This window comes from Ptychodera flava, chromosome 4 (genome assembly GCF_041260155.1).
Source record: "Ptychodera flava strain L36383 chromosome 4, AS_Pfla_20210202, whole genome shotgun sequence".
Classification (NCBI taxonomy): Eukaryota; Metazoa; Hemichordata; class Enteropneusta; family Ptychoderidae; genus Ptychodera; species Ptychodera flava.
The window spans coordinates 41345063-41356124 of record NC_091931.1 but is presented as its reverse complement, the minus strand read 5'-3'; the positions used below and the strand labels follow the sequence as shown (position 1 = coordinate 41356124).

General features: G+C 38.2%; 1 protein-coding gene across 1 annotated transcript; it reads left to right on the top strand.

Annotated features, from left to right (window-relative positions):
• The first annotated feature begins 7475 nt into the window (after positions 1-7475).
• On the top strand, positions 7476-10127 carry LOC139131783 (tripartite motif-containing protein 3-like). The gene is made up of 2 exons (XM_070698045.1): positions 7476-7844; positions 8254-10127. The coding sequence occupies exon 2, from the start codon at positions 8280-8282 to the stop codon at positions 9120-9122; it is 843 nt and encodes a 280-aa protein (XP_070554146.1). The 5' UTR covers positions 7476-7844; positions 8254-8279; the 3' UTR covers positions 9123-10127.
• Positions 10128-11062: the final 935 nt, after the last annotated feature.

The following is an 11062-nucleotide window of genomic DNA, read 5'->3' as shown; positions in this document are numbered from 1 at the left end:
CTTTTGAAGTGTAACTTTGGAATTAATTGAGTTGTCACATGAATGATTCCAGATGGGTTGTTTTGTCGGACTGTTAAGTTATGCATTTCAAATTGTGTAGGAGCAATGACATTATCAGGTCAAAGTAAGTGAATTTGGTATGATTGACAGTTGACATCTTTCACTATTGTTTCTGTGCTCCCTGGAGGTGAATGCCACAGGCTATAATTGGTTATTAATTATGGTCGGCCCTTCAGAAATCTGTGGAGAGAAAAAGGGATATACATATCAAATGTATGCAAATATATGCAAATGAACTAATTATGATATGGGAAACTCATCAAACTTTCAAAAATGTATTCCAAAAAATATTGCAAAAGGTATGAGGACTCATAGCATGCTCATTAAGTGAAAGCATATATGTTAAACGAACCTTGGATCAAATTTATTTCATTCAGTTTTGTTCATGGCCTATCTTAAAGGCATCAAATGTATTACTTCAAAAATTAATTTCTGCCGAACTATGCAACCAACAACCCCCAAAACCTGATCGGATCTAGTTTCCATCCTAAAGATTCTGTGAACCAACACACAGACATATTACAGACACACATACAGACTAACACATGCCAACCTATAACAGGGGCCCACTTAGGTGGGCTTCGCCCACGGCGAGGGCCAAAAATGCCGGAAAATACATTTTTGAAATTTAGTCACATTTTTATGAAGTTATCTAAAATCCAGCGTGTTTACTAGTTTACCTTGTTGTAGCTTTACAATAAAATAAATCTATAGTTTTAAGACAGGTCGTTACGGTTGTGGACAGTTTAATCATAGAGAAAGATAGATTGTCTATGTTACTCTGTGGTTTAATTAACAAGATTATTAGACTAACTGTACTCAAAAGATTTTTAAGAGAAGCAGATACAAATAGACAACATGCATGGTACATAATAATCACATGTCACGCTCACAACCATTCTATTAACTTTATTACTCGTGTAATTACTTTGGAGATATTTCACATTAGGCCAAAGTAATTAAATTCTTTGTTTTGCGTCCCAACCCGCTTAGGTTTTTAAGGTTTCATAAAGAAAACACACAGTGTATTGAATATGAAATTTTAGGACATGGCCGCTTAGCTTTTCTGAACTAAAATTTTGTTACAATTTTTATTTGCTGCAATCAAATTACATTGTGTTAATTTTCTTGTGTGTGTTTTTCAGCCGCTTAGACGCGTACCTTTTCCCATTTAGAGTGGACGCAAAACAAAGAATTTACTTACTTTGGCCTTATGGACTCAACCTCTTGGAGCCACAGCTCACCTTCTTCTCTATACAGAGACACAATCCGGGATTCCCTTAACCATTATTTTTATATACTTGTGGTATGCCCTGGTGTATTGTAAGATTAACATTGCGGCAGGTTATGATTTAGCACATTTCAGTCAGCAGAAGAAAACTATCATGGTCCCCAAGAATAAACCATAGTAAGCATAAGTATATATCAAATGTGAGCAGTTGTGTCTCTTTACTAGTGTATCATGTGGTCATGATAACGTTTTTTTTCTCAGACGGTTGTGAGCATGTATATTTTGTCGGAACTACAATACTAGAGGCAGCTACAGTAGCGAGGCCCCATGCAAGTAGCAGATGTTTAATATTCTATAATGGGAATGGTCAAATCAGGGATTTTACATCAATAATTACACAACACACTCATAATAGCGAGTGATTTATTTACAGCACAATATTTGTCTCGCATAAAAATGCAGACAAGCACTGCATTTTTGCGGATAAACCACAAGTGCCTATACTTCACTGATGAAATCATAGTCAACTTGAACAGAAACCTTGAGGGTGATACAGTTTTGGTTTCTCAATAGTAAACTACATTTATACAGAAAATATTTATGTTATGATAATACCATTCTAATCTCAAAATATAAAATCCTGTCAAGAGATTTACGTGCAGTTCTCCTTAAAAAGACCTTCCTCTTAATCCCCATTCTTGGCTGTAGATCCTACACAGTTGCTTTCGACAGTGACATGTTGGTGGTGCTGTAAAAAATTTTGTAACGAGCGTTCATTTCGATGAATTACCCTTTGTTTACTTACAACTCATACCATATATAACACCGCAATTCTATGGTTAACTAAAGTAGCCTCCCTTGACACGTGAACATCAACCGAACCCAAACTTTTAAATGCCACGAAAATGTAACTTGGAAGTGTGCCGCCGTCGGTAAGCATCTTTATAATGTCCTCAAGTAATGTATGGATGTGTACAGTTGTACAAAAATGGTGCCAACTTTATAGCCATTATCTTAAAGTCGGAAATAACGACTTTAATGTGAATATGGCGGATAAACTCATAAGATTACATGTGCTGTAAATTAACATTTCACATCGAATTTTATAGCGCCATCTCCGGCCACTTGTTGATTTTCTGTGTTGTAATCGATTGTATTCAAATGAACACATTAGACTCTGAACATTTTACTGGCCGTATCTAAAGAGAAATAAAAGATTCTTGTTCAATCGCCTCTTTACTGTCACTGTCGTGCATTGATGTTATACATTTTGCGGGAACAAGGTTATTGACAATGACTAAGTCTTGTTTTCCGACTCGTAATCGCAGGAAAATCTCTTTATAAATTCTGGGTAATTTATGTATTGGAATATCAACAACCTATCCCGTTGTAGTATATATAGTTTTGGTGAATATTTGTATGGCTGGAATGTTGTTAGAACCCCTTTGACCTGTACGAGATAACAGGAAAATAATATATCACTGTGTCACTGAATGAAACAGTGTCCTGCAGAGCTCACGGTGAAATGTGAGCATAATTTACAACATGCTACATTTCTCGAATTGGAGATATCCATAAGCTTAGTGGATGGAATATTTGTCTATAAACTCTTTGACAAGTGCGAAGATTTAAAGATTTTCATTGTGCGAATGCCATATCGCGAAAGTAACATCCCTTCATACATCTTTTATTAAATGTATGTATGTGTAAATTTTAGTTGACAGGGAGTAGCATGAGACCAAATAATATTGCCAACATGTCAAACGACCTCCATGACCTTTGATCCGCAATCACATAAATGCAAATTGCTTGGCAATTTTGTGTGCTACAGAGTTCATATTTTCTAGGATAAAGCACTTCATAGCAATAATGCAACGCCCGGAAGTCTCCAAACCGGGTCATTCTCTTGTCATTAACAACAACCCATTTTACACATTTACAGGCTATTTTTTAAGCTGAAGACAGAGTTCCAATAAACTGTGGGTAGTAGAAACAATACAGCTATAGTGAAAAAAAATCACCAGAACTCGGAATTACTGGACCTTTAATCACTTATTTTGTTTATTAGGTTTGGATTATTCAATGTTAAATGTTGGAATGTTTTCCAACACCCCTGGAAAGGGTATGCAAATTGGGCTGTTAAAAATATCTGACTGTTGGCGACTGGATGAAAAATACCAATACAAAACTGTCGGTATACTAATTCTTTCTGACCCAAGTAATGTGGCTTTTTATGGTTAGGGGTGGACCATTTGATATCCTGGGGCGGGGGGGGGGCTTGGAAGATTGGTGGAGAGCCATTATTTTTTTTCCCACCTGCTTCACCATGAATTATTTTTTTTCTACAGGGCATATGCTGGCAACTTTTTTTTTCACTTTCCTTCTTCGAGATATATTTTTTTTACCAAATTTCGGTGCAATGTTTGTTTGCTTGGTTTTTCACACCCAGTAACAAGATGCTGTTCTATCGCACACAGACTATATTCAAGAAACTAAATAAAGATATGTAAATACATGTGCATTTTTGATTCACTTTACAAAAATATCAGTTTATAGATCTTATATATTAATATGTGTAAATGTTTATCACGGGGGAAGATAAAGTCAGATGTCTGCGTAACTCAATCAGTATGAGAACTTGTATGTACTATTACCAATTCAAACCAAAAGAGCACAGTGTCCTTGAGACTTTATTAAAGTTTTGGTGTTTTGCTTTATTTTTTGACAAATATTTATTGGTTTTTTTCCAGACGAGTTCTTGTTTTCAGTTGCTGAAAGTTTCAGTGATAGTAGCTGTAACTTTTGACAATTTTTCAGTGTTTTTGTTTGTGTATTTATTTCAGTTCCTCGTTTAATAAATTCTAAGTTATTGTTCCTCAAGCTTGAAATGGTTTATGCTTTATAAAACTCCAGAGCTACTGCTTGATTTTTATTGATGCTGCAGTGTGCATCGAACAATTGCCAAGATTTTTTTTCCGAGTCGCAATGGTCCATAATTGTTTTTTCCATCAGCCACTTAAAGCCAGATTTTTTTTCGAGCAACTCCACCTGGCATCTTCCCCCCCCCCCAATTCTTCCAAGCCCCCCAGGATATCAAATGGTCCACCCCTTAATGTTATGATGGCTTATCCCAGACTCGCTGAACGATTCCCACCTGTGATCGCTTTCAATATAATATACACGAACCATGGCATGATTGATCATGACCGGCGGAACGAAACTATCTGACCGCATTGTTCATCACATCCACAGCACAGCATCACATCCACAGCACAATCGTGACTGTGATCAATAAGCTCTACGAACGATTCAGTCTCAAACAGCAGTGTCTTACAACATTACTTTCGAGTCCGTTTGCGGCTAACGAAATTTGAAACACTGCTGGGACTGAAACCGAAATGCACTGTTGGGTTGACGTCGTTAAGGGAAGCCAGCAGTGTATCCGGTCTCCCTTGAACAGCTCAGTACTCTACCCAACGAATTCTGAGCATAACGAACGTGACGGTAAAAACTACCGTATCTTTTTTTAATATCGTTATCGTAATGTTAGCTTGCAGTACATATATTTGTATTCAAATAAAACTGTCTGGGTTAGGATTTCCTGCACAAGTGGGTTCTTATCTTAGCTGATACCGGCTTCAACACGATGTCAACATTGATTTGCATTCATCATTCATTACCACTCCCAGACCCTGGGATCGCGAACTAAGAGACTAATATTAAAGCACATACAGTTAGCGTTCAATGACTTCCTGTCGACTCCATGTTGACGGCATGCCGGATGTCAAATTGCCCATTAAAACATAATAGGTTAATGTTAATTATAATTTATTGTGGACATAGATCAGACAAAGGTTACAATTGTTTTATGTTAATTGAGAACGTTGACGAAACAATAAACGTTTTTTGCGATATCGAGAACATGAGAATTTGACATGATGGTTTTTGTAACGTGTCAGTTTTGAATATTAATTGTGACGTGTAAATTGTAGATCAAGAGCTGTAATGATGTTTATGATTGAATGAATTCTTTTGACTTTAATTCACATCTATTGTTCGGTTGAAACCACGTCTTTTTTGGCATTTTTAATGTTCAAGAATAAGATTAGTATTAGCGGTAAGATTATTCCGAGAAACAACAAGACATGGAGAAGCTTTGTTTCATGTCTTTTATAATATTCAGATACACAACGATAGTTAAAATGTACCTAATCTGCATACCAGGATGCTTTCAATATCGAGAAATTCTGTCCGGGAGTCAGACATGTTAACACTTGAATGTCTGCTGATAATTTTTGCATGTTGCCACTGACCCTGACAGGATGTGATTAGATATGACGAGGATCCTCAAGGTAGAAATTGCCTCGGGGGACAGACATGCTGACTCTCAAACATTTACAACATTCCTTTGACCTGCCACTTGTGGAGCTCATTTGGAAGCTTATTATAAAATGAAGTTTTCACCGGCTTGGTTTCCTACACCCTTGGCGGTAATACAGGGATGATGGCCATTTTGAATTTCAAATATCGGTACATATTCAGTTTTTTGTTTCTCTAGTACCAAAATTTGCACGGTGACTTCCGACTTTTATTCTTGATTTGAAAGGAAATGGCTGAAAGTTTGCTTAAGGAAAGACGCTAGAGACGCTAACTACGTTAAATCAAAAATCTTACATTTACAGCCTGAAAGTTAGACTTGGTTCAAGTCTGTGATTTGTAAACGTGTGAGTGGGGTGAATTAACGCGATGATTTGTGTTCTGTTTTGTCATGAAACGCGTGACCGCGATGAGTTTGGTAAACGCGATGAGTGGGGTAAACAGGGAAGTTTCACCCGGAATCACTACTGCGCAGACTCAAAGGTAACGTGTCCGATCGCTTGGAAAATCTGACCTAGGCTGCCAAATCCGAATAGGTTTGTATGAAAAGAAGAGACACACGAGAAAGTTTTTTTAAATGATTTTATTTTTTAAAAATTCACCGACTTGAACCAAGTTTACCAAAAAGTGACAACTGTGAAAAAATGACTCTACTGGTTTGTAGTGCAACAAGTTTAACGTGTACATGTTACATCTGTGTAACTTCATTCAATTAAAATTACTGATGCACAATTCAGCAAGTCTGTATGTAGGAGTAATCAATCGATCGACAAAAAGAGACAACAGCCAGAATTTGTGACAAACGGCCGGCTGACTATATTCTCTCTCTATCAAATCAACGATACTGGCGTGTGAATGCTGACATAAATAGACTTTAATGCTACTCACGAGTACTCTGCAGTCATCATTTGAAGATTTCTGATCCAGGCGCCATTCTCAGAAAACAAAATACGAGCAAGTATACCCCAACAAGACGTGACATGGTTAATACCGTATTAACAACACAATACAGTATTCTATAGTTCGATATTCACATTCAGAATACTGCTTTTATATGAGAGATATCTGATAGATGAATATATTGATTCAGAGAGAGAGAGAGAGAGAGAGAGAGAGAGAGAGAGAGAGAGAGAGAGAGAGAGAGAGAGAGTCATGTAAGCTGGATAGATAGATAGATAGATAGATAGATAGATAGATAGATAGATAGATAGATAGATAGATAGATAGATAGATAGATAGATAGATAGATAGATAAATCATTTGGCCGATAAATATTATAAAATAAAATGTCTGTCAGACAAGATAAAAACAAAGTTATCCTTTGAAATAATCCTTCAAAGGTACAACATTGTATATCACTGCGACTGAAAAGGTACAGTAGCCGTAGTTTTTAGTTGTCTCGTTGGTGTCACGCCTGAATAAAACTAATTTGTCCAATGAACGAAGGATACGACGGGAAACACGGGTGTCTATCAGTGGACGAAGATAATCATAGCACTTGGCGGAGATAATTTTAAATATCATGAGAATGATCTTAAATTGAATTCTTTGTTCGATTGGTAGAGCTTATATAAGACAGGTGTTATAAGATCAAACTTCCTGGTACCGGTAATTACTCGAGGTGAGGCATTCTGAAGTCTATTATAATGAGGTGTACAAGTCTATTAAAATTCGCGTTCTCTTTTATCCATAACGACTTTTGTTGTTATATTATCAAGATATTTAAATGTAAGACCACATAATTGGGTGTAACGTCATTGTTGCCCGTAACACGACCTGGCATGTCATGTAGTACGTGTATAATTAGTCGTCATCAACTTTGGGACCGAGCCAAATGGTGCACTGCTTTGTGTACGATTAACCCTGTGGAAGATTGCTTTGTGCACGGATTTCTACCGGTGACTGACAAATGTGGTCGCTCCTGTACAACGTCATCAGTCAAATCAGTGGAGGTACAGAGTAATACGACAATAAAGCTGCGACCTGTGCACGACGTTTCGTCACAACAATTGGACTTCCCCTTATCGACTCTCCAAGCAGAACAGAAGTTGTATAAGCAGTAGCACGGACGTGTAGACTCTATTACAGATACCGATCGGCTTGAACTGTGCGGTGCAGAGTTCAGTGTTTAACAGACAATCCTGAAGGCCGTGTATTATACTGAGACACCAGTGCCGTACCTATAAATTCGATGTCACCGTAAGTTTCACAGAAGAACATAGACCCTATATTTTTCTGTGTCAAAATTTTCTTTCGGGTCATTCTAGCTGCTTTCCTCATTGTTTGGGTGCACGTAATTCAAACCGAAAGTGAAAGACACGCGGACTGCATAACATTTTTGTTGTGTGCTTGACATGTACAACAAAATCATATGAATTCATGTTATTCTGTTGATAATACCATACCTGTTGATGTTTCCGGAAACAGTCTACCGTACGTCTCGTTTGTTCTATCAGTTTTACTATGGTCTGTAACTGCCTATCTTGTTCGATTGCACCTATATTGATTGAATTCGACAGAGTGAAATACTCAGTTTGATGGCAGACTGACGTGCTGTCCTGTAATTTGACATATAAATCCCTCAGCTATAGTATAGAAAGGATAAGGCGCCATGGCTACCGATATGATGTGGAAAAGTTCCGGCGAGCAGTTACGCCACCCCTGGGGTGTGACGGTGTTAAACAATGGCGATATTCTGGTATGTGATTCTGGAAACGAAAGGTTACAACGCGTTGCTAGGCAGGGATTATCGAAAACAGCGTCAATTTTTTTCAACGGCTTCGACTCTCCCTTTCATCCTTTCTTTGCGGCTGTATCGAAGGATGGACAAGTCTTTGTCACCGACCTCAGAAATTGTCGGGTCGCTATCTGTGGAGAGACGGGCAAGGTGATGAGGTGTTTTGGGTCGGGTGACCTTGTTCGTCCCAGGGGCATTGCATTAAGCCCCGACAACACCCGTGTTTACGTGGTAGATGCCGGCTCTGACGACTCGAAAGCCGATTCAACTAGCGTCATAAAGGTGTTCCGTGTTCAAGGCGATTTGGTTGGATCATTCGTGGATGAGAGTTGCGGAGGATACGCTGGGTATCACGACGTCGCTGTAGACCAAAGAGGGAGAGTGATAGTGTCTGATTTCCTAAACCACAGTGTTTTGGTGTTCGACGGCGAGGGTCACCGCCTGAATAAGTTCGGTCATCCTGGAAGTGGCGACGGTCAGCTGGACAATCCGACGGGCGTGGCTGTTGCCGAAGATGGATCCGTGTATGTCTGTGACGCTGGCAACAGAAGAGTTGTGAAATTCGATCCTAGTGGTAACTTCGTGAGACGCATCGACAGTGACGAAGCCAAACTGAAGTATCCAACGGGAATCTGTATCGATGAACGTGCTTCGGGGGGCAAGGCGGTTGTCGTCGTTGACACAAACGACAACAGCATTCGATGGTTTGACGACTGAAATCTGAAGGGACAGGTGTTCCACGGTATAGCGTTATACAATGGTGTTAACATCGCTCCTTATATTGGTGGCCGGTCGAAGAACATGACAGCAAGTATTTTCCTTTAAAAGCCATAAATGTCCAAAAGTCAGACTTTCCTTGCAACTTTAGCTGTGACAGCGCACAGAATATGGACAAAACTATTCTGTGCACGTTTTGATCATTATTTTTTTCACCCAAATGTTTGCGATAAAGTCATGTTTTTTAATATTTTAGGGGTTCCGTCTTTAGGATAATTCATTGCGGAGATAAAGTAAAACAAGTTTCGGGATAATTTATGAAGTTCATATTATAATTGATTATTTGCACATTTAATTCGTTGAGTTTATTTTGCATAATTAAACATTGGTTGCTGGTGAAAACTTAACTTTTTGATTTAAAAAAATATAGCCCGCGGAAACTTTAGTTACCCCATGAGCTTCAAAATGAGCCCTACAAGTGAAGTGCTTAAGTGGTAGACCAATAAAGTATTGTAAAAAATTGAGAGTCTGAATTATGATGCCCCAAAGGAGCTTGCACCATTATTGAAAAAAATAAATAAGTGTTACAGAAGACAATCGAGGCCCTCTCTACTGCCTACGGTGTTACATTTCCCTGTGAACAGTACGCAGAGACACAGGTAATATGCATGATGTCAGACACATTTGAGGAGTAGACTACACGCGCACGGTTGCCAGATGTGATGAGTCTGCTGTGAGCAAAACTACCGCCCTCAATTGACCATGATAGATATTCTGGAGTGTCGAGTTTAGATAGATCAGTGGACTTGTGGCAAGTACGAATGATGCCACATTCAGTAGTTGGTGTGTGTGACAAGTTTAGCTCATCCATGGTCACACGTACTATACCTGCACGATTTTTATAAAACGGTTGAAAGTTTTAAAGGGATGGCTATTTCTGATTAAATGTCAAGAAGAATCACTCGTACAGAGATCATTGTATTTATCTTTATACGTGTATTTACGTTTAGAAAAGATTCGCTCTATACAATCAAACGAAACATTTTTTCAACTATTCTTGGAAAAAATCGATTTCACTGGGGTAAGCTTAAATGTTTGCTTTTGTCGCCACTTCTCCAAGGACCCCATATCAAATGGTTCAGCCCTAGATGAAATGAGGTTCAATCTTGGCACCTGGTGCGTATTTTGAAGTTATATGTTTTTAAAGCGAAATGCATCATTTATCATCGGAAAATTCCAATAAGTCATATGCATGAACAAGAGAGATCAGTCGTCTTATAAATTATGATGACGACAACAGTGATGTGCCTTGTCACGTTCCAACTAAATGGACAATTACTGCAAAATTAGCTGCATACGTCAAAAAACTATGCCATGATAATATCATGTTTCTAAACGTTACTATCGAATGGTTGAGGTACCTCACTGGCAATACTATTTTATACTTTACAACACTTTCTGTATCAGTTCTGTACCGTATAGATGAGAAATGTGAAATACTATCAATAAAAATGGTGATATTAATTCAAAGATGCATGGCGTGCCTTTTACATCCCACACATCCTACATCCTACAGTTTGGTACGGGTTCATGCATGGTCAGGCTCCATCCTGAAAAAACACCATTTTACTCGATCCACTTGATCAATTTTGATTTTTTTCTTTCATTCTGTATTTTAGATAGTGGTAAAAACCAGATGACTTTCAGATTTGATTTGCAAGTGCCTTTTACTGATAAAATGATTGAGACACTCATATTTGCATTATTTCCTTGGTCAATTTTCTCATTTTAGGCACAATATCTTTATTTCCGAAACATGTCATAGCCTGTACTTCAATTGTAATGAAATCGAGGACAGCGTCACGTCATGAGTGCAACAGCTAATATAGTTAGCTAATATAGTTTCCTTTTTCACTAATGCTTGGATTGTCGACAGTCCC

Bases quoted from the DNA above. Each gene is read 5' to 3' on its own strand.
- LOC139131783 (XM_070698045.1), top strand. From the start codon at position 8,280: ATGGCTACCGATATGATGTGGAAAAGTTCCGGCGAGCAGTTACGCCAC.